Genomic DNA, 23,906 nt, shown 5'->3' with positions numbered 1-23,906 from the left:
GAATGTCATTTGTCACTTGCCATTTCATTTTGCCTCCCTTTTTAGGCAAGTGAAGTACCTACTGACTGAAGTACCCTCTCTAGTATGTCAGGCAAATGATTACAGCTTTAGTGTAATACCAGGAAAGCGATATCAGCAGAGTTGGCGCAAGCCATTCTGATGACAGATACTACACCATTCTAGGCTGGGTTTCCTGCTGGGACTAAATCAAAGACCTTTGGATCTGGAAGTATAAGTCTCTATTGCCTGAGCAAAAGGACTGGATACATCAGGTCAGAGTCTGTAGCAGATTCAAACATCTGTATGTGGCCCGGCCAACTGAGAGGACAAACAGCCACACTGTATTATTGTATGTTGTTGTAGCCATGTCCATCCTAGAAGATTAGAGAGCTTACACAGCTGTAGAAAAGCTTGTCTCTTTCACCAACAGAAGTTAGTCCAATACAAAAATATTACCTCACCCACCTTGTCCCGCACACTGTATTATTGTCGGTTCCAAACATATAATGCACGGTAAGCCTCCATACTACAAAATGTTTTATCAAATAGGTAGGAAACTCAATCTCTTCCTCCCCTGAGTTATTTTTACCCTTGTGGCAGTAACAGATGAATCCTAGAATGGATTTTTTTCCCCCCTTTGTCTGAAATGCACATTAAATGATATAGCCAGACATGTGACACAGTGCAGAGTTATGCAAGACATTTGTAGAAGATAAGTTATTTTCTAAGACCACATTATCCAGTTTTAGCAAACGCTAAAAGAATGTTAATGGATATTTTAAAGGATTTCTGTAATTTTAATAATGCTCCTTATTAACCAAAGGTTTTTGCATTTGCAACAGATTTTTTATTTTAAGTCGGCAGAATTGCTCTCACTGAAAAATGCAGATCTAGCCTTTATTGTAGAGGTGCAAGTTGACTTCTGCAGGATTCTGTCAAGCGTTGAGCACAGAAGTCTAAGATGTTCTCTCCATTTTTATATAAGACTTGGGCTTCCTTATAAAAATCTCAAAGGATGAGATTTCTAATTCCATAAGGATGGAAAGGCCCATCATATGACCAGAAGAACTGAGGCAGGGAAGCCTCTCTCTAAGAGGTAGGAGGCATGTCATGTGACTCACTTTTGCCATGAATGTACTAGCGCTGTTGATATACTGTCACTTCTGGAAAATGAATAGCTGAACCTGGTTAGATCAGGGATCATGTGACTCAGGCCCTTGGGTGCGATGTGAAATTCCCTGCTAAGCAGGTCATATGTCTAGAGGAGGTCAACAGCTGCAGGAAGGACTACATTGATTTCTCTGTTGGGGTTTTTTTTGTGCTGTATTCAGTTGTTTTATGGAGCACAGTCTGAAGACACCCAGGCACTGCACTTTGTGGTTAACTTGTTCCTGGAAGAAACAGACCCAGCTTTGTGGTGGTTTTTTTGTTATAGGTCATATACCTGCTCCCATCACTGGTTACCATGACTCGAATGGCCAGAAGGTTGTGCTCTGTCATTTCTTCCTCTGGGATGATTCTCACAGAAGTCCAATCAGAGGAAAGGGCTGAACACCTGCTCTCAAAGTCATAGTGCTCAGGGGCATTCTTAGGCTTCTTAGGAGAGGTAGGTTCATCTGCTACATTGAGGTAGTAGTCTAAAAAAAGCAGAGGACATGAAAACATACTTCATGATATCATAGGCAATGAAAAGCAATGGATTCAGTGGAGGAGATTCAGATCCAAAATACATGTGATCATTTATTCATTGGCTTCTAAAAAATAATTAATATTACATTGCTTAAAATACGGTAACACTCTGTTCAGGTACCAGATTGACACGGCCATAGAATGATGTTCTGTATTTAACCGCACAAGACACACGTTAACAGCATGAGCAGCAGCAGCACAAGCTTTCCCATATAGTCTCACCAGTCTGCACCAACCCAGACCTGAAGGGAGGAAGTCTAAAGATGAGGGGTAGTTCAAATCTTCAAGACTGCTTGGATCTTTGCCAACAAGTTGGCTGGTTAATGCCAATTGTCACTCCAAACTCAGTTCACATAGGCCGTCACGCAGTCATTTTCACTCCATCTTATCAGTCCTCTGGGCCATCCAATGGCTCATAAATCACTCCCCAAACCGGGAGTTGGGTTGGGAGGGGACAGACAAGTGAGCACGAGTGGCATCTGGTAGTGGGCTAGGGAATCAGGGGTGCCAGAACTGGAGTGTGGAAATGTGAAGGAGCATAAAAGATGGCTGCCGCTGATGGTTGGAGAGGTATGTATGAAAAAGGCAATAAAAAGAATCAAACATTGGGAAGAGAGCCAGGTGGCGGGGGGAAGAAGCATTACTCCCTTTGCCTGTAGCCTGGAGGAATTTGTGTTCTCTCTTCCCACAGCTTGTGTGGTCTCTTTAAAGTAGCTTGAAGAAAAAGGATGGATCAGGCCAAGACCTCCTTTTTGCCTGCTAGATGCATTCCCTTTAGCTGACGAGCAGCAGGTAGGTAATGTGGTTTGAAGGCCCCGCATACACACAAACTATGCATCTGAGTAAATAAATATGAAGAAGTATCCAGGGGAACCCAAGCCCTTTATTGGCAAGTATTTTGCATAGTTTTTGATGAACCAGGACTGCTGGGCAGAGGAAAATGGGTCCGGTCTTTTTAGAACATGATTTTTTCTTGTAGAGCTAAGTATGAATACTGAGTCTGGGGAAGAGAAACCTCTATTGGCAATCAACTGACATGATCCATAGCTTTCCAATGCATGCAGAATAAAGGAAGACTCAAAATTAGCACTCTTTCCTTTACAGAAGAGATTTTTCAGAGGTGCCTAAAGGAGATAAGTGCCCGTCACCCTCTGAAATGCCCAACTCCCTTAGGAGATGCATCATATAGCTATAACACCTTGCAAAAGTACAATGAAAATTTACTAGTAACCTCTAGTTACCGACCTATTACCACGAGGATTAGAGATAATGAACAAAAACACACAAACAATACAATTTTTTGCTTACCTGCTAAAAACCCCAGGGCTTTCCCTTGCAACATTCTACAAGCCCACTTTGCAAGAGACTGACCCATATACTAGTCTGACTCTCCTCTCACTTATACCAGCTTTACTCTATTTAACTTAAACTTGCCCCTGGTTTACTCCAGTTTCAATGAAAGGAGAATCAGACCAAATGTCTAGATCAAAGACTGTTCTCTCATGTATGAAATAAATCCATCTTAAGTTGCATCAGCACAGGTTTTCTATACATGACATGAGTTCATTCATCACTCCTGCATATTATAACTAATAGTTATAACTCAAACACTAAGTACTTGTGCAGTTTCAACATGGAAAACAACCAGCTGAGGGCCTAAGTGTTACAACCAAAAGGCTGCCACAGAAATATTATAATACAGCTCAAGTATTTGCCTGTAGGACAGTTTTGAGGAGCTGTTCCTTGCCTATAATTATCATAGTTTTCCTTTTGCATTCTCAATCTGCAATCTTACATATTGTCTAGACTGTACACAAAAGGCACGCTCAGAAAATCTCCAGCTGTGGCTGGGAATGTATACTGCACTATCATATATGCATATTCTAACCACTATCGAGGTCTAGCCTGGAAATCTGAATATTGTTTTTCCTTCCATCCTTCTCCCCTCCCCTATCCATTATACTGAACCACAGACTACAACAACAAACAGGCTGTGGTACAACTTCCATGTCCTTATTTTCTGTCACCTCAAGCAGCTTCCTTGTTATAGTACAGAACCTTTCAGTAGCTCACTGAAAATGAAAACTGATTCTTTTGGCTTGAGCATTTGTATTTTGCCCCTTTAGCTAAATCCAGCTGAACTCTGAAAGAAACAGTAATAAAACCCAGTCCCTAATGGCAGGAGTGATTGCGGTACAATTGTACTCTTTTGTTCCAATCTGATTAAGTGTCATTACTCAGTCTATCGCAGACTCTGAGCAATAGGATATGTGATTTTGTAGTCGTTTTATGGACTACCTGGGCTCCAAAGAATCTAGGAGCAAAGCATCTAACACTTCTTAAAAGGATATAGTCAAGCTCTTTAAAATCTAATTTTGCACATACCTTAAAATCAATACACTTTCACAGACAGAGGGCTCTGCAGCTTTCATTACTATCGTCCTGTTGCTCCCATTCTTTACAACAGATGAAAGAAAAAAATATCACTAAATATAGCTTCTATTCATAGAATAAGATCTTCTCTTTGGCTCTTCCAATGAAGATAGAAGTGGCCATCGTCAGAGTCCTTCAATATATCAGCCTCCATCACAGCCAGAGGGGATCATTTCAGACTAATCCAAGGTATGTGGTCCAGTGCCGGAGCACGCAGAACAATGAGAGCTCTGTACAACTTAATAGCAACTACTAGTACCAAGAGCTAAATTTAGACCTCCATTGCCTCCAACTTATAAAACCATGGTAAACAAACAAAATCAAAGACAGCATCTATCTGGCACACCCCAACAACAGAAGCTACAGCTCATCTAAAAAAATCTGAAGTGTGATGTGATCGCCAATAACTGATCACATGACCTGCTCCTGGGAAGGGGATTATATCTGTAGGGTCCTTCTTTGGACTATACTATAGTCACAGTGAGAAACACCCACATGCTTAAAAGACAATGGAAGGGGTAGAGATAGGAAAGTACAATGCGTGTGTGGCAGAGGGTATGGGGGTGAAGAGAACATATTTTGGGTACTTCTGTCTTATCGGCCTACTGTGGACTTCCCAACATGATCTATTGTGCTTAGCTAAGAAAATAAAAAGCGACCCCAAGTACCTGAGAGGCAAAGAACTCAGACTAAGAAGGACTTAATGGCTGTGCCTCTTGGGTCCAGAGCTCCGACCTCAACAGCCTGGTTGCAGCCCACAAGCCTCACCCTGGCTTTGCCCAACCTGGTTACTCCTCCCAAGCTGACATTAGTACCCTTCCAGCTCTGAATTCACCCCTAAATTGTTCTTCAGGGACCAGTCTCTCTGTGAGGGTGCAATGAGAGGAAGTGTTTGGTTCACGGCCTTTACAGAGTACAAGACTCCAGCCTGTTGGCTTTCTAGAAGCACACATTTTACTGAACTTACGCAGCACTGAAGATTATGAAAGTAAAACAAGTTTATTAACAAAAGAGCACGTATCACTCAATCCCAAGTAAAAGAGCTAAAGGTAGAGATGGTTACAAGTACACAGAAGTGAAAGCAAGCATCTAAAAGTCTAAAACTTAATATAGAAATACAGTCTTTGTTCTCTCACTCACAGTTTCCTTTCCAGCCTTTTACTGCCCAGGATCCATCATAGGGTTCAAATCACTTGATTTGTCCCCTAAGGTGAAGGATGAAGATGAGTTGCGCTTTGTTCTTTATATCCCTAAGGCATGTCAACAAGGCTGCTTTGGGGATTCAATTTCCCATGTCTCCCTGGGATGCAGAAGCCATGTTAATTCTCTCTCTCTCTCTCTCTCTCTCTCTCTCAAGTTCAGGATAACCCATGCTGGGTTAGCTTGATGGCTTTGTTTATTGCTAATACGTAAATTGAGGTAAACCCACATTCCTCTGCCTAGGACTGACCTGTTTATCACCTATACCTAGGCTAGACTGTCTTGTCTTCAACATGTTTAGTAACATCACACACAGGGAATCCATAACGTCACATATAATTGTAAAATGCATGTGTTAATCTTATATTAATAACCAGTATGTGTTAGATTTCATATGGGACCTCAAAAGACATGTTTTGTACAAATATTATTGCAGTAGTGTGTAGGTTGTGAATACAGGGGTGCCTAGGGCCACACTAGCTCAGCTGTGCTTCGCACGGGGCCCAGGGGCTTTCAAAGGAGGTGTACGCACCTTACCAATCTTGGGGTCAGCTAGAGGAACTGGATTGGCCCCCAGTGAAAATGAGAGCAGCCACTAGTCTCCTCCAATTCATTCCTGGCTTTAATGGCCCCAGGAGGCTGTCCTAAAAGGTATGGATCCCTAGAGGACAGAGCTGCTACAATTCTCCCAAACACCCCCTTTTCCTAGCCAAAACTTCAACACTACACTGACTCTACACCATCTGTGGTTCTCATATTCCAAAGGAATAACATTTAAGCTGGCTTTCTGCCTCTTATATTGCTTAAGTGGCACACACAGCAGTTGGAACAAAGACCAGGATCTAGCCCACTGTCTTCACTCAGATGTTGACTGCAACATTAAAAATCAACTTTGAGTAAACACTGGCCATTAACAAGTTAAGAACTCTACACTCACACTTGTCTTTTTCAATTTGAGAGAGAGAGAGAGAGAGAGAACAACTCTGGTGAATCTAGCCCCTGATGTTTATGTGGTTGCTAGCATCCATATATAGTTATGCGCTCCATGACTGCAGAGATTTCATTTAACTTGTAAGGAAATTCACACCTCTCAATTTTTGTGCCTCTCTTCTGTGTTGGGAGCCAGCTCATCTTATTTCAAAGTTGCTCCTCCATCCAGGTAAGAAGTCCCCTTGCATTCAGGTTGCTAGTACAATTACTTTATAAGCTGAATGGAACCCAATATAGGTCCAGCCATGGTGACTCACAACTGAGGTTCCTATTTAATGGGAAAAGCAGAACTTGGACAGGAGAGACTGGGCAATTGTATCTGTACGGGAATGAACCTCTCTTGCCTGCACACACAGCCTAGAGTTAAAACAGAGCCTGGCATACCATTAGACCGATCCAAATAAAAAATCAATTGTTTAAAGACTATTTTGATAACACATGCTTTGTTTAGCATCACAAACTTTTAAAGGGACACTTCATTAAAAAAATACACACACCACATTCTGCCTGAAAACTGTCTCTCTACCATTGTAATGGCTACCACCTGAAATTACTACAACTGAGAGATGAGAGAGAAGCAATTTTTTGGTATGTTATTTTGGTGTGTTTAGTTTGGCATTTGACTGCACTTTGTATACAGTCAGTTTTTCTGTTTCTTCTGTATACTCAGTCAGTGCATTTTTTCCACATAGCAACGAGGAAGAGAAAATTTAAAAAAAAACATGGAAAATGTTAAAGCACAAAAATGGACCTGGATATTCACGGACAGATATAGTTTTTGAAACTCTTACTAACTAACTCCTTTTTTGAAATTGACTTGATTTCAAGCTGATGAGTTCCTTTAAAATAGCCGTAACATACACTATTTAAGTACCTGGAGATTATGCTTTACAGACAACAGTGCCCTTTAAAATACATGTTGGGCTAGCTCTCTCTTCTAAACTATCATGTGAAAATTTATTTAAATTCCTATTCTTTTATGCAGTTGGCCCAACTTTGTAACGGGTAAATTACCACTACTAATTTTACAGATCAGGCTTGAGAGTAGTACCTAATTTTCCTCACACTTCAAAGAGCATAACCATTGCCCAACAGGATCAGGGGAAAGCCCATTACTAGTAAGACATCTCTCAGCCACAGTCTGTCAAACTTCTTTGAACAGCAATCTTTTCAAGTTTCTATGTAACAATTGCATCGTATTTCCACCTCATCCCAAAGTAGAAAGAAATTAGTCTCGGTATCTGTGCTACATTTAAGTGCATATTGTAACCAAATATTTGGTTACCAACGTTACAAGACATTTTAAAATATTAATTTGTAATGACTGCTGTTTCTCATAAGAACGGTTAGCAATTTCTCTAATGCCCCCAACCAGGCAACGAATTACACACCCGATGAACTTTCTGCACTGTGAACACTCCCAATGAAGTCAAGGGGACCATCCTGACTGTGAGTTTTACAAAGACAAAACTGGCAAAACTCCCATTAAATTCAGTGGGACCAGCATTTCTCCCATAATGTAGGAAGTTAAAACACACGTACGGTTTTGAGGGATGAGGGCCTGAATATACTATGCAATTTGAATGTTCTCTGCTTAAACCTGGTTCTCACTCCCACTGAGCAGTACTTTACAAACATTTGTCAGAATAAGGTACAGCTCACTGGGATTAAAGGTAGTGGAATCAGGCCCGTTATGCACTTACCCAAAGAACATTTCAATCCCTCTGAAAAAGAAACGGTATGAACCTAGTGCAATGAGCAGTGACAAGCTGTTGGTAGGCTCATGTAAATACCACAGATGAAAAGCTTTGCCAGTTCAAACAAAAAAGACTGGATGCTATACAGATTTGCAATCCTTTTGTTAATTATTACCTACACTTTCATAGCAATGAAAACAAATTGAATCAGCTGTCAGCTGGACAATGGTTGCATTCTCCTTAGAAGCCACATGGAAGAGGAGACAAGTGTTGAAAAGAAGAGACAGGAAAATGCTCTGATTTAAAGAAAGAATTGTAAATAAACTTCTGCAAAACAAAATTTTAAGAAAGGGATGCCTGAGGTAAGCTCCTGATCCAGCAAAGCACTGAAGCCTGTGTATAAATTTAAAAGTATATGTGAAATGTCATGCTTGATCTGTGCCTATGTGAGGAGTCATTCTCCTGTTTGAGGAGTTGAGAGTGCTCTGCACCTCTGTTTTCTATGTATTTATAGTACTTCTTTGGCTCCATGACCATAGTATCTGAAAGCTTCACAAATCTTTAATCCTTTTATCCTCACAACACCCCTGTGAGACAGTTAAGAACCATTATTCCCATTTTACAGAGGGGGAACTGAGGCAGGCAAGCAGGCAGACTAAGCGACTTGCCCAAAGTCACACAAGAAGTCTGTGATGCAGGGAACGGGGCCTCTCAAACACCAGGCTAGTCCAGTAACCAGAGGCTCATCCTTCCTCTCTAGGACTGGGCCCTCATTTTGTAAGGTTTTCCTACTATAAACTCACAGACTGAATATGACTATTTGAACCTTAAATGATCAATATACACAATGACATAAAAGTCACTGAAACGTCCACTCTCTGGAATGGACAGATACAGAGCCAAATTTTCTGCTGGTGTCAGTTGATCTCTCTCCACTGAACTCGATCGAGCAGCACCAGATTATACCAGCAGAGGACATAGCCCATAGGAAACAGCCATCTGAATTTACCTATTGCATGCACTTAAAAACTTTCTTCATTTCCACTACAGGCAAATACTGAATTTCCTTGTGTCTTCTGTTTGAGCATGCTAATGATCTCTACTATAAGCATACATTTTCTGGGGCTACAGTTTGGACTGAAGTTCATATTAATCTCGTGCCAAAATGTTTAAATAAAATTTATCCTTGAGGGTATAGACATGCTGTGCAGCTGCAAGGTGTTAATCCTAATGGTTGCACTTACTCAGCCAAATCTGAAGTTTCATTGCAGCCAGTGGGTTGACAGCACGTTCCAAGTATCTACTGACAGACTATGAGCCAATTAAAATGGAAATGTCCTAATGACAATCTACAACTTTTGTCAGTGTATACTAAACGTACAACAGCATCTCTTGTTTCAGAAAATTCTAAATTAGTCAGCAACATTCCAATACAGTATGAAAGATTCAAGGAGCTAACAAGTTAGGTCAAAACCTTTCTAGTCCTCTGATGCTTTGCTGTATACAGACCAGGAAAAAGAATAAATTACTGAGCAAATATTATATTGTTGGCTGTACAAATAATGGCCAAGCAGAGACCCTGGTAAAAGTCTCTCTATAACATCAATAATGAGCTCTTACTTTGTCTACTGTACATGGGCTACACTTACACAAAGATAATATGATGTTATTGGAAATTGATGAGTCTAAGAGACCTATAAAGACTATAGCCTTACCACAAATCAGAGTTTGCCTCATGCTGATTCCATTGTTGTCTATATACTGTGATAGACCCAGACCAGCTGGGAACAGCAGAGTAGTAGAAGGGAGATATACTGGCCACTCGATAAGCAGTTTTCTGTTCCCTGAGTGACCAGAGCAGGGGCTGCTCCAGGCTGATGAGAACACCTGACTCCAATTAACCTGCTAAGAGTCAGGTGAGGCTGTTAAGCACCTGACTCTAAGGCCCCTCTGATGCTATAAAAGGGCTCATTCCAGTCAGGCCAAAAGGATCCAGAAGAGAGGAAGTGCATTCAAGGAACTGAGAGCAAGAGGCGTGCAAGAAGCTGAGAGTGAGTAGGCATACTGCTGGAAGACTGAGAAGTACAAGTGTTACCAGACAGACATCAGGAGGAAGGTCCTGTGGTGAGGACAAAGAAGGTGTTGGGAGGATGCCATAGGGAAGTAGGCCAGGGAGTTGTAGCTGTCGCACAACTGTACCAGGAGGCACTCTAGACAGCTGCAGTCAGAGCCCTGGGCTGGAACCCGGAGCAGAGGGCAGGCCTGGGTTTCCCCCAAACCTCCCAACTCCTGATCAAACATAGGAGGAATTGACCTGGACTGTGGCTTCTACCAGAGGGGAAGGTCTCTGGGCTGTTTCCCAACCCACAGGGTGAATCTGTGAGGCGAGCAAATCCTCCATTAAGCACAGGACCCACCAAGGTAGTGGAGGAACTTTGTCACAATACGACCTATAAATACTCAGAGTATGTCTCATTACACCAAAACACAACACTATGAAATTTTTCCTAGCTCATCTTTTTTCTCGTAAACAACGTGGTGATATTGTCGGTCACGAATGAAGAAATGATGTAACACATCACTATGTTACTGAGAGGTAGTACTTGGAACATATGTGGTTGTGGGATTATTACTGTGCAACTAAAAGAAAGCATGGTGAATACCACAAGTTGGCACTTTTATTGTTGAGTTTATGATGATGACTGTTTTTGAAGGCATGCACCTACAGTCCATGCTGAAGCCACTGAGAGCACCTACTAAAGAACCTGAGCAGAGTTCTACAGGACAAGAGAGACAAAGGATGGTCTGTTAACTCAGGTGATCTGGTTCACAGGGGTGGCTCCAGGCACCAGCACGCCAAGCGCGTGCTTGGGGCAGCATGCCGAGGGGGGGCGCTCTGCCGGTCACTGCGAGGCAGGCAGGTTGCCTTCGGCGGTATGCCTGTGGAGGGTCCACTGGTCCCATGGCTTCGGCGGACCTCTCGAAGGCATGCCGCTGAATCTGCAGGACTGGGAACCTCCCGCAGGCAAGCCGCCGAAGGCCGTGCTTGGGGCGGCAAAATACCTAGAGCCGCCCCTGCTGGTTCAATTTCCTCTGTTACAGACTTTCTGTATGATCTTGAGTGAGTCACTTCAGGTGGGATTTTCTAAGCAACCTAAGACATTTGGGCACCAATTCCCACTAAAATTAAGAAAAATCCTAATTTTAACCACTGTCTTATTTTCCCCATTTACAAAATGCAGATGGTATTTCCCCCACCTTGCAGGGGTACAGAGGACAAATTTATTGGCAAAGCACCCAAATACAATGGTGCGAGGAGTGCCTAAAAGACTCTGCACAGAAATAAAGATGTATTTTATCCAAAATTATAAAAACATTGTGAAATACCCTACATTTCAGGTTACCCCAAATTAGGGATATATTAAAAATGGATTATTGCAGTATTTTAGAAGTTTGAAATGTTTATCCTACAATCACTACTGACAAGCTTCTGATCATACCAATTGCCAAGCTGGTTCCAAAGGTTTCATTTACTGGAATTGATTCTGTGTGTTATTCAACCTAAATTTTCAGATTAGTTTCTTCATTACTCTAGCATTTCCTACTGCAGTCCCAAACTGACAATATTCATCTTTTTACACGAAGACTACATATGAAATCTTTTCCTTTCTTCTTTGGTAGGTGACAGATAATCTGTTTTCAATTAAATTTAAAATTGGCACCATCTTCAATGATCTAAACGAGGCCATTCTGTATTCATCCCCGCCGCCCACTCAAACGTAGATGAAATCTTGGATAAACAATTCTTTTGTCTATACTTTTAACTAACTACTTCCAGATAGACACTCTGGGAGAGAAATAACTGTTTTCCTTGGAATCAAAGGATTTAGCTAAATGTGCAGTGATGTGTGGAAAAGCAACCTTAAAAATTAAAAGAATGGCCTGACTTGTACAGCTCACATCCATATCAGAACTCAACCAAAGTTTAAATTAACCCATTAGAAGTAAAGTCCCAAGCCACAAAAGTCCAGCAACGGACCCTGCTTATCACCAAGTCTAGATTTTGGATCAGGTCCATCTCTAATAGAAATAGTACCTTTATGTTTCACATTTATTCTCAACAACTACTGTGTTAAATTTCGTAGGTTCATTATTTTTCTAACAATTGGCCGTGCTAATTCATCTTTGTATCTGAAATTCAGTCTGGGATAACCTTGTTCCATCACTACCAGCAACAGATTCTAGAATGAATTGGCAATGTGGTCAATGATGGGTGAAGCAGAGAGAATACACCTTGCTCTTCAGAAGTTACAGTGGCTCTGCAGTGCTAGCACAGTAATAAGCACTTGTTTGTTTGGTTACTAAATTGTTGAGTTATGACTGGGGGAACAGAAAACCCCAGCAGAATCAGTTTCACAGAATCAATTTTCTGAGCACAAAACTCAAAACCAACATTTGAAAATGAGCAATGATGTTTCAACAAGATTTTCCTTTGGGAAAAGAACCAAACAAGGGGAAAGAAATGAATAGCAAAATCTATTTGTAACTATGACTAAAGCGTTCAGACCTGGGTGCCTGAAGTTCCCAAGTCCGTATTCAGTGGCCCAGTGATAAAAAGCACCCAGCAGCTCCTACTGAAGAAAGCTATTGGTTTGTAACCAACAAAGGTGAACTCAGAAGAACATGGCAAGACAGTGCATTTCACTGTTAGAAATAATTGTTACAAGGAGGAACACAAATGGGATCCTTTCATAGCTACTGGAGTACATTCATATGCTTTCAAAAATAGATATGTTTAATTGACTTACAGTCAGATAATTATCACTTAACCCCCACATTTTTTAGACTAAATCCTATATTGTCAGGGGATGGACTTAATATACCTCTCTAATGTATATGAAGAATGAGGTGGGGCTCACTTATAGATCATGCTTTAATATTTTTGGTCCTACCCTTAGACAATTAGGCAGCCAGGCATTTCAGTTCTTCCCCATTTCTAAGTCTTATTTATTTATGTGGATGAACTGTAGCCAGTATACTACCTGAGAGAAGAGCAACTCAAAAGATATTACCTCACCCACCCCGTGTCTCTAATATCCTGGGACCAACATGCATACAAACAACAATTTTTTAAGTTCAGTCATTTGTCACTAAGGCTTGATCTACACTGCAGAGTTTGGTAGACATCAGGCAGCTTATATCGACCTATGTCAGTGTCTACACTTCAGTCTTGTTCCCACTGATGTGTGTCCTACTACACTCAGATAATAACTCCACCTCCATAAGAGGCATAGAGAGCTTATGTCAGTGTAGTTAGGGCAACGCAGTGTGCCTGTAGACACTGCCTTACTTACATCAGCTCCTGGCTAAAATTCTGATCCATTTCAGGGCTCCTTGCCAGAGCTGTGAAATTGACAAGAAAGGCTGGTAGGTTCCCTGCTGTGAACCCTGTGCCTGGATCACAGTTCAGGCTGTCACTCCAGGGGTGTGTGTGTGCGGGGGGGGGGGGGGGGGGGGGGGGGGGGGGGGGGCAGAGGGGCGGCTCTAGCTAAAGCCCAGCTGCCTCTCCCCCGGACTTCTGGCAACCCACTCCCAGCAGGCTGCTGCTTGGGCTCCCCTCTCCCTGCTGGGAGCCCTGCTGATCCCCAGGCTACTGGCTCCCAGGTAGGCTGCTTGCCTGGGTTCCCTGCTCTGCACTGGAAGCCCTGCTTTCCCCTGGCTCCCAGCTTCCCGCTGGGCTGCTCACCAGGCTCCCCACTCAATTTCAATTTTCTCAACGTCAACATCACTGCTGGTAGGCTCAGTTGTGAAATTGAGCCAGCGCGGGGCTCACGGTGGGGGCTGTCACCCCACAATGTCCCTCTTCAGTCAGTGCAAGTGCTCCTGGTAGGTACGTGCTCCACCGGCAGGAGGGTAGTGCGGACACCAACAGCTGACTGAATTACTGAAGTGGGTTAGGTGGACTTAAATTAAGTTGATCTAATTTTGCAGTGTAGACAAGCCTTAAGATCCCAGTTTGTGCCACTCCAGTGTAGAAGCTATTACATAGCTTTCCTCTCCTTTTTTCGGAGGCTTTGTTTTTGGCTTGATCCCTTTTAAGCCCTGCAAAAAGCATACAGACTAAAAGTAGCTTATATTAACAAAAAAGCCCACACAAATTAAATTGTTTTTCTGCTCATTGAAATTATGTCAGTAATTAAGCTCCTGCTGACGACAAGTTTAAGACAGTCAAGAAGCTTACAAAAGATTCTCCTATCCAGCAAGGCTGGAGCCATAACCACAAATGACTTTTTTTTTTTTGGCAACATCACATGCGGAATGTTTACAAGGCCTATCAGCTCTCTAGAGCAAGCACTATCCCATATGGAAGAAGTCCTTGTGGAGACAGGAGAGAATTAAGGAAAAAGAGAGGGCAATAGAACACAATGAAACATCCATGCACACGCCTGCCCCAGTCTATTTTGGGTGCAACCCTGAAGAAGGCAGAGCAGTCTGTGGGCATGACTAAAAGGACCGTTGGAAGCTGCAGCTGAGAAATGAGGGTGTAGCATTGGAGCAGAGAACCTCAGAACAAACATATTTGCAGATGCTCTCATTGGCCCTCTACACATGTGGTACATTAAGACAATGGTGACAGCCATGTTTAGGAGCCATCTGCACATGTCCATATATGAGAAACTTGATGTGGCAGTACTGTGCACAAGTGCTTAAAGCAGCAACTGCTTGCAGTTGTTAAGACTATAAGAAGGGCTGTACTGGGTGAGACCAATGGTCTATCTAGCCCAGTATCTTGTCTTCAGACAATGGCCACTCCAGATACTTGTTTTCTTTAGTAATTAAGTCTGCAGCTTTTAAGGGTTGCATACATGAAAAGGGTGTAGTCATGACTCTATATTTGGCCTCTTGATTTGCATCCTCAAGACAGCACATTACTTAGGCAGCATTCCCCTGCACATTGAAGTTTTGCCTATTCTTGTAGTAAGTTACTGCAGACTGCTCCCCTCTGCAACGTGGAGCAGAAGAGAGCTTATCGGCTTTGGAATGTCTGCATCAGGTCGATAAGAGAGATCAAGCTCAGATTTTAAAAGGTCAGATTTATTTGTGAGCTGTTTACTGATCCTTCATGACTAATAAAAACAAATCAAAGGTCAAGGAGCAACTTATCTGATTGAACACGGGAGATAAAAGGCCCAATACATGGCACGCCCTTCTACTAATTGTTACTAAGCCTTGGCCTAATACAGTGAGAACAGCCTATTCCAACCTTCTCTTCCTTTCCAGGAATTTTTTTCAGACATCTGTTTTATTTGTATTTCATTAGTAAGGTAAAAATGCTGAGTTACGTAATGGTGACAACGGATATGGTGCATATTTGACACTAAATGATGAGGTGTTGAAATACTGGACATGATAAAATAGGAATTCTGATATTGCTTGGTTTTATTCCAGGCTAATGCCACATTTACAAAGGTATCTACCAAATGGAATGTAGGCATGAAGACACAACACACTGTATGAATAGTAAACATGGACCAGCCCATTCCCTAGCGTGGGACCACGGACCAGCCCATTCCCTACCTTGCTTCTCAATTCATAAAATTGCCTACACAAAGATGGAAAGTTATTTTAAACAGATACTTGTTTCATTCATCTTAAAAAGGTCTCCACATTGGAATTATGGTGAGCGGAGAGTAGGCATGAGTTCCAAGCACTATTCTGTTTGATCAAGCTTGATCTTCAGACACTTTATGACAGCCTTCATCCACGATCCTACATTTGCAAGAATGGCTCACAGTCACCCTCATCACTTCAGGATAAAATTTAAGACTGAGTGTGCAATGCACAATGAGCCTCTAACTCATTGCCACAAGCACATGGAGACCAAGCTGGATTAAAAAAAAAAAATTGGACGTTTGTATGGACAAAACCAAAAATATCCAGAATTAGAACAGCAAGAACAACCAAACCAAACCAAACCAAGTAAGTTGTGGAAACCCTCATACCTCAGGAAATAAGCCAACATGACTGGGGTTAGGAAGAAACTTTCTGTGGGGATGGGCTATTCGATCATTTCCTGCTGCAGGATTTCTTGAACATTCCTCTGAAAGTAGCTGGTCACTGTCAGAGACAGGATCCTGGACTAAATGGACCACTGACCAGTGCTCCTCACATAGGCATTATACTGGAGGGCTGACAAGATGGACACCCTTGGTGCCCCATCAGAAAAGGGAAGAAATTATTCACAACTATCCCCATGATAATCCTTGAAATGAACAAATGTACTCACCTTTGCATACTCCTGTTCACTCCTGCCAGGACTTGCAAGCAAAGCACCACCAGCTAGTGTGCTCTGCTGTGTTAGAGATTTGTGAAAGTTCTAACAAGGGCAGCAGAGACATCTGGTCTTTCTTCCCCATCACCAGAAGGAGATCAGATACCAAAGGCTCCAGGCTACATGCCAAGGATCAAAAATTCAGGCGATGCTAGAGTTGGCCAGCAGCTACCAGCTTGATAACTACTCTGAGTAAGAGGGAAGGTTGAAGACTGTATAAAAGCTTGATACCAACAGAACATCTTGGTCGTGTCTGACACCTCTTAATCAACCTGGCAAGCCACAAGTGATGCTGAACAGCCCAACCTAGGCAAAAAGAATATTTGCTTTCCACAGACTGGCCCCAGGAAGATAAAAGTATCGTAGCCAAACTTTTTCACAAGCCAAAGAAGCCCTGATTGGTGAACTGGGCTTCATGCTCTGGTCTGTATCTGTGGTCATCCAGCAACTCAACTGCAAGCATCAGACAGAAGCAGTATTTTCACAATTCTTTTTCCTTTCATCTCTTTGTCTGGTCTTGTTTTAGGTCTAAACATCTAAAATTAGCTGACTACTGATTCTGTTCCCTCTCCACCTTCCCCCAACACGGACATTTCAAACCATCCAAAAAAATGTTAGGCAAGGAATTTTCCCTTTGGAAGTCTGTAACCTTACAATCTGCCTTGAGTAAGGGATGGCGCATACCACCACCAAAACAGACCTTGTTCTGAAGAGGAAAGTAAATTATTCCACCCTTTTTGTGGAGCAGCTCACTCTTACCTGTGACCCTGATCAGCTCTCTGACTGGCAAATAGGAGGGGTGGAACCAGCCAGCACTCTTCCCACACCACATCCCTCCTCCTCCCTGCCCATTAGCTCTCAGTGAGATTTGGCAAATGAGTAGCTCATACTATAGGGCTAGAGTTCCAATCCAAACAGGGTCACACAGAAGAGTAAATTCTGGGACATTAGTCCCCCCTTTGCGCCTGCTAAACTGAGTAAAAGCTGTGAAAATCTACTCCAGGGGTAGGCAAGCTATGGCACGTGTGCCAAAGGCAGTACATGAGCTGATTTTCAGTGGCACTCACACTCCCCAGGTCCTGGCCACCAGTCCGGGCAGCTCTGCATTTTAATTGAATTTTAAATGAAGCTTCTTAAACATTTTAAAAACCTTATTTACTTTACATACAACAACAATAGTTTGGTTATATATTATAGAAAGACACCTTCTAAAAAACATTAAAATGTATTACTGGCACGTGAAACCTTAAATTAGAATGAATAAATGAAGACTTGGCACCCCACTTCTGAAAGGTTGCCGACACCTGATCTAGTCCTTTGTGCCTCAGCTACAGCTCCCCAGCTCTAAATGGACAAACTAACCTTGTGTCAAAAGGATCTTTTGTCCAACGCTAGTGTGCATGCGCACACACATATACAAGTTCTTCTCTAGCAAGTTACTTTAACAAACATTTTAAAAATCCCTTACCTACTCGGTGCACAAACACTTTGAAATTCAGCTATATAAACATAACCAGACAATTCTGACTAGGAAAGCAATACAGGATTTTAAAGCAGGCAATTTCTGAATGCATCCCAGGACAACATTAATACAATAAAATAAGCAAAACTTAGCAACCTGCTAAAGTAAAAGCGATTAATTGAAAAAGGTATTAGAAACAAAGGCAGGAGGTGAAGAAGATGGGTTTGTATATTTATGGCAAAAGATTTCTCACATAGGAGTCACTAGCCTACTACAGCTTTCATTTTATAACAAAGTTACAGAAAACATATAGGAGCAATTTGTGTTAGTCTGGTATATTAATGCATGTAATCACAACAGATTCAGCATGGAGCAGCAATATTTTAAGCCATTAGAGTAATAAACGTTAGTGCCTGTCAAACAGTGATTTTTACAATATGCTAAACGCAGTAAAATAATAAAACGAAGACATGTGCAGAGAAATGTCAAATCAGCAAGTTCAAGGGTACTTCACTATCGTAAAATGCAAATTCCTTTGTAATTTCACATTTCAAAAGAAAAATTCCAGCAATTTGAAATGAGTTCAGAGACCACCACCTGAGGAGTTGAAATCAAAGCCTTCGTCCTTATTCTTCTGTTTGCAGTTCATGAAGAAAAGGAAAGTGGCCTAGAGAAATAGTTACATTGCTAATTTGTATATTTGGACCAAGCATGAATGTATTATGTCTTTTGAGCTTCTACAACCTTATCTTTCATACACAATCAAGTGCTTCATAAACATGTCATGCTTTCAAAAATATTCATAAATATTAAGGATGAAATCAATGCATTTCTAAATTCATCACTTTAACTGGAATGTGAGGAATGTATGGGTAGCAAGTGGAGGGAAGTCAACTAAGATAACCCTATCTGTAATGCACATTGCGGGGGCAATACAAACCTGTGACCTAATTCTTGAGGTAGGAGTTCATACAGTGTTATCTTGCTCATATTTTTATTGCTCTCATGTATTCCAAAGTTCAGAAGGAAGAGCAAAGGTTGTTTCACAGTGGCTTTTATGAATCAAAAACATCTGAATTCATGTAGGAATTACTAACCTGGTGACTGGCAATTTCAACTGGCTTTTGTTTGTTTGAAAAACCAAACTTACTTCTCAGATGCTTAAAAAAATTTAAGGTCTTCTCTGGATCCTAAAGTACTAGCATGAAAGTAAAGGATGTCTATCTTTTAGAACAACATTAAAAAGTATGGTTTCAGAAACAGATACTTAGGCAAGTAATCTTGTATTGAATTAATAATTATGAGACCCAAGAATAATCAGCTTGGGTTTTGAAAAGTATAGACCAATGTGATTCTAATACCTGTATAGTAATTATATTTGAAACAATCTGAACCAAATTAAAAAAAAAAAAAAAAAAAGAACCATGAGTTGACATGGCTGAGATGCTTTATATCTCTGTAACTACTGAACACTAATTAGGTCTGCAGCTTAGATATAGCTTGCATTCCTTAAAAAAAAATAAAAAAATTGAAGAACACGACGAATGAAATGATTTAAGAAGGCAATACCAGCATCAGCTCCAAACCTGTGTTTGTTCGAAGGGCTCTGTTAAGCAAGTGCTTCAAGAATGGAGTGGCAATAGATTTGCTTCCCCCCCCCCCACACACTTCTTAAACAAACAAATACCACTGTCAATACAAAATATAGAAAAGAAAAAGGCATCATTGTTGTGTGTATGTGTTTAAAATGGCATGATGCTATGGGTGGAGATTTAGACAGCGTGGGAGCTTTTGGAAACGGCTCAACTGTAGGCAAGAAAAAGGGCATTCACAGTCTTCTCATCTACAGTGTGGCCTGGTCACATGGTCAGAGCACAGAGAACTCACGAGGGATGGGAGTCCTGAATTACATCTGTTAGTACATTAACATCTGTATGAGTTTATCTTCTTCTAGCAGTATTAGAAGGAATAAACACAGGGCATTTAATCTTATAAAAGCTTTATTTAACAACAATTTTGACTGAAGCATGGAACTAACATGATGTTCACACTGATCATTCTGCTTATATGTTACATCCCTTTCCTGCATCTGTCTGGCCAATTTAGATTGTATGCTATTTGAGGCAGGGACTGTCTACTATGCTGTATTTATTCAGCACCTGGGGCCCCAATGTTGGTTGGTCCCTGGGTACAGGAGAAACATGATTAATAAGAATCAGTTCTAATTGACTGGCTCTTTTTCGCACTAAAGCACACGCACCAATTGCAAAACATTACTTAGAACCTTCATTACTCCTAATGCAAAAGAGGATTTAGACTATTTATTGATACATTATAATGCAGGGAGTCAACAATGAATGTGTCTTGTCAGATGGGTCCTACAATGAGGCCAGGGTGGAAACAGCACACTGATCTCTCAAAGTATTTCAATTCCATTGCTTCTTTTTGGATAGACGCACCAAGGCAGGCAAAACTTACAGCCCCCAAGCAAGATCAGTTTGCCCGAAGAGTCGATTTCATTCTTATTGGAGGTGCTTTGACCATTCTTATTAAAATGCTGCCCAACATTCATTCTTTTACATAAAAGTCACTGGTCCCTATTTTAATTTGTACATCTCTTAGCCAGGCAAACTTTCCATTCCTGATGGCATTTGGGCCATGGAGATTGTGTCTTGCCTTTTTTAATCAGAGATGGTTGAATAATTCATTGAAAACAACATCTGTTATTCATTTTGGCAGTTTTTCCATCTAACAATTCGTTGAGAATGTTTTTTATTTCCACTATTCAAGTAGCTCATACAGGTTCAGTAGAATTAATTGCTAACGCATTCTGTAATAAAATTATTTGCAAGACAATTTCACCATTATTTTACCAGCCATATTTTTTGCTGAGTGAAGCAAGGAAAGAGGTGAAAGTTTAAAGAACTGCAGAGATAGGAGGAGAAGGAGAGGAGAAAACAGAATAACCAAAAAGAGAACCGAATACAATTAACTGTGGGGGAGAGGAAGGAATCACAATGTTACCATACAACAAGTTACTGTGAACTGCAGCCAAGAGTCCAACAGATTTCTGGAGCTTACAAACTGGAGTAGCAACATCTTTTTGTAAAGAGCTGGAGATAACAGAAGGATTAAGCTTATCCACAAACGTTACCTGCTTTCCCTAGAATGCAATATAGTCTTTGAAAAGAACACACAGCATGTACTACACCGTGACCTTCGTAACACAATAAATATTTGAAAAAAATACATGGGAGAGGTAGGTGAAGTTAAAGGAAAGAAGCTATATTTCATCTGTGTATACAGTTCTGTCAATCCCTGAGCTCAGAGCTATTGTTTCCACGAGAGTAAATCCCATCACCAAACTCCTAGTCATCTTAAGTAGATGCAACAACTTGTAGTGCAACATTAATGGTTATGGGCCTGATGCAAAGCCTTATGAAATCAGTGGAAAGGCTCCTATTAAATTCAGTGGGCTATGGATCAGACCACAAAAGAGCTATAATATTACAGCATCTAACAGAAGCAGAACATGTAGAATCAACTTGGATATTTGCTATTCAGTTCGCAAGAGCTGTTCTGTAGATAATCTGAATAATATTATAGCAAAATATATTGTGCTTTCCCTTTCTAGATGTAAAAGGTTCTTCAGTAAAAGGCTAACTATAACCTATTTCAGCTGAGCTCTGTGAATAAACTAACAGGCATCTCCCCAAATATAAATTATGCCTTGTATTAAGAAATTCCAGGTATAGAGTAAAGTCTGCATATAAATGTAGTGGCAAAATATGGTCAATCAGCATCATTAATTCCATGTTTCCCCATGTTCTAGATTTGGACAACTGCTCAGTAAAGCACATTAGAATGCAACAGCACTTTTTACATAAGCTTCACAAGAAAATTACTTTATGGATTTTAATCTGAACATATTTTAATTTCTACTGCTGGCAGTTATGCAGTCTACAGTATTTACAATAGACATGTATCAAAAGATGTTAGCAAAAGTCCTGAGTCTCCCTAAACAGCATGTATCATGCTCTAAAATGTCACAGTCCAGCAATATTCCAAGTCTGGTTGCAGCTATACAGCAAGATACACAACAGGTGCCAATTTCTAGTGGGAATTTGAACATTAGACTCCTAAGATAATATATTTGGAAAATAATTTTTTTTTTTTTTTTAAAGGAAGAGTGGAAAACAGTGAGCTTTAAAAACAACATTTATTTTTGTTTACAGCAAATGCCATAAATAAAGCTAAACAACTCTCACAGTGTGCAAAATACAGAATTTCCATGTGACAATTTAAATACAGAATTTTTAAAAAACTATTTAATAAAAAATTTGCAAGATCATGAAGCAAAAAAAAAAGCCAAAGAGTTAGGATGAGAGGGACAGAATCCTTCATGGCATTCTTTAAAGAAATGAAGACTCTGCAACAGAAGGTAAAGAAACATGGCAATGGCAAGTGATTTGAAAAGAGAGACCAGTCCTTCATAAACCTTACTTTAATGAAGCATGCAGAGTTTAGTTTAAAAAAACACACAACCCCACACTCTAAAATTATAAAAATCCATACTTGTGTTCTAGCCTTGTGGTGCAGGAAGTCATGAGTCAATGCCATGCAGCTAGCTGTGGGGGGGGGGGGGTTGAATAAACTGAGGAGCTGTTCCCTGAACCACGCCAGACACTGTGTTTGAACCTACAGACATTTGGGGCTCAGGGAAGAAAGTAACTTTTTTTTTTTTTTTTTTTTTTTTTGGGGTTTGGGGGGGGGGGGGTTGTTTTTAATTTTAAAAATATTTTTAATTCTCCTAAAGATTTTAACAATATCACCACGCTCAATTAGTTTAGCACTATATACACACAGATCAGCAAGATAATGAGTTTGCACACCTGATCCTATAGTCCTCCTTCATTCTACAGTTAGACATACAGGATGAATCCTTCACCAGGGGATGTTTACAAACTCCATAATGTTTTGTTCAAAGAGTTTCAGATTAATTCACTAAGATCCTGCATGTGCAACCGGATTCACAACATAGACCACTGTCCCAGTGATTCCAATTATAAGATATAAGAATGCAGGGGTCCATGCTAATGGATCCATTTGCAGGATTGGTACATAGGTTCTCATTTGTAGTAATCTCTCTTTTTAGATTATTGTTTTATTCAAATATACTTAGCATTAAAAAAAAAAAATCCCACAAGCCCTTCATAGGAAATAAAAATAAGTTCTCATGCACCAAGACAAATCTATTATCAGTTAATAAAAAACAAACCCCAAAGTTGCTAATGGGGCATAGTTAAAACTGTTATTAGTGAAAACAAGTGGAATCAAACAAACATTCTAATTACAGAACTCTGTTTATTAGAGATCAAATTGCCTTAAACTTAAAAGAGCACCTCCATTTTTATTAAACTGTCTATGGAACTTTGGGCTTTTTTTCTCCCTCTTGTACAGGAATTTTTTATTGCTTTGAATACGGATTTTTGTTTTATCAGAAACTTCAACTTTTTTCCCTCCCTGAATATTGAGGAAAAATGGTTCACATTTATATAGCAGTGTTTCATCCAGATAGCTAAAAAGTGCTTTATGAAACTGGCAAGCAGTACTATCCCCACTTAAACAAGACACAGAAGATCTGTAAGATTCTTCATGCTCTGGTTCTGAATTAGTGCAGATATAATACTTTGAAAGAAGTAGGGTTTTATTTAATTAGTATTTGAGAAACAATGGAATTGCCTAACATTTAAAAACATGAGAAAAGATGTACATGCAGGGGAGGAAAGAAAAATGTTCTTTATAGAAACATAAGAAATGATCTTTTCTTGCATTGTGCGCTGTACAGTTAGTTAAAAAAAAATAATCATGCTAAAGCTTTCATCCATTAATATACCAGACACACACAATTTGCTCCAAAATGTTGTCAAACGATATTAGAGATTAGTTACAATATTCAGAAACTGGCAAGCAGAACAATCACCTTACAACAGAAATGTTTCAGCCAATGAGTGGACGTAGAACTGGAATGTTGAAATGAACTAAAAGCAACGCAGGATTTCGGAAAAAAGAAAGAAAGAAAGAAAGAAAGAAAGAAAGAAGA

The 23,906-nt window shown here is 40.5% G+C and overlaps 1 protein-coding gene across 5 annotated transcripts in view; it reads right to left on the bottom strand.

Moving 5' to 3' along the window:
• Positions 1-23,906, bottom strand: part of MICAL2 (microtubule associated monooxygenase, calponin and LIM domain containing 2) — a 190,145-nt gene that overhangs the window by 47,031 nt on the left and 119,208 nt on the right. For 2 of the 5 annotated variants that reach the window (XM_075065181.1, XM_075065182.1), the window contains one exon: positions 1,445-1,637. In XM_075065181.1, coding sequence (XP_074921282.1) covers positions 1,445-1,637 — 193 coding nt within the window. Of the gene's footprint in view, positions 1-1,444; positions 1,638-22,022; positions 22,233-22,575; positions 23,845-23,906 lie in introns of those variants that run through there. The other 3 variants (XM_032791799.2, XM_032791803.2, XM_032791800.2) reach the window with 2 other exon arrangements.

This window comes from Chelonoidis abingdonii, chromosome 4 (genome assembly GCF_003597395.2).
Source record: "Chelonoidis abingdonii isolate Lonesome George chromosome 4, CheloAbing_2.0, whole genome shotgun sequence".
Lineage (NCBI taxonomy): Eukaryota > Metazoa > Chordata > Testudines > Testudinidae > Chelonoidis > Chelonoidis abingdonii.
This window is presented reverse-complemented; position numbering and strand designations above follow the sequence as displayed.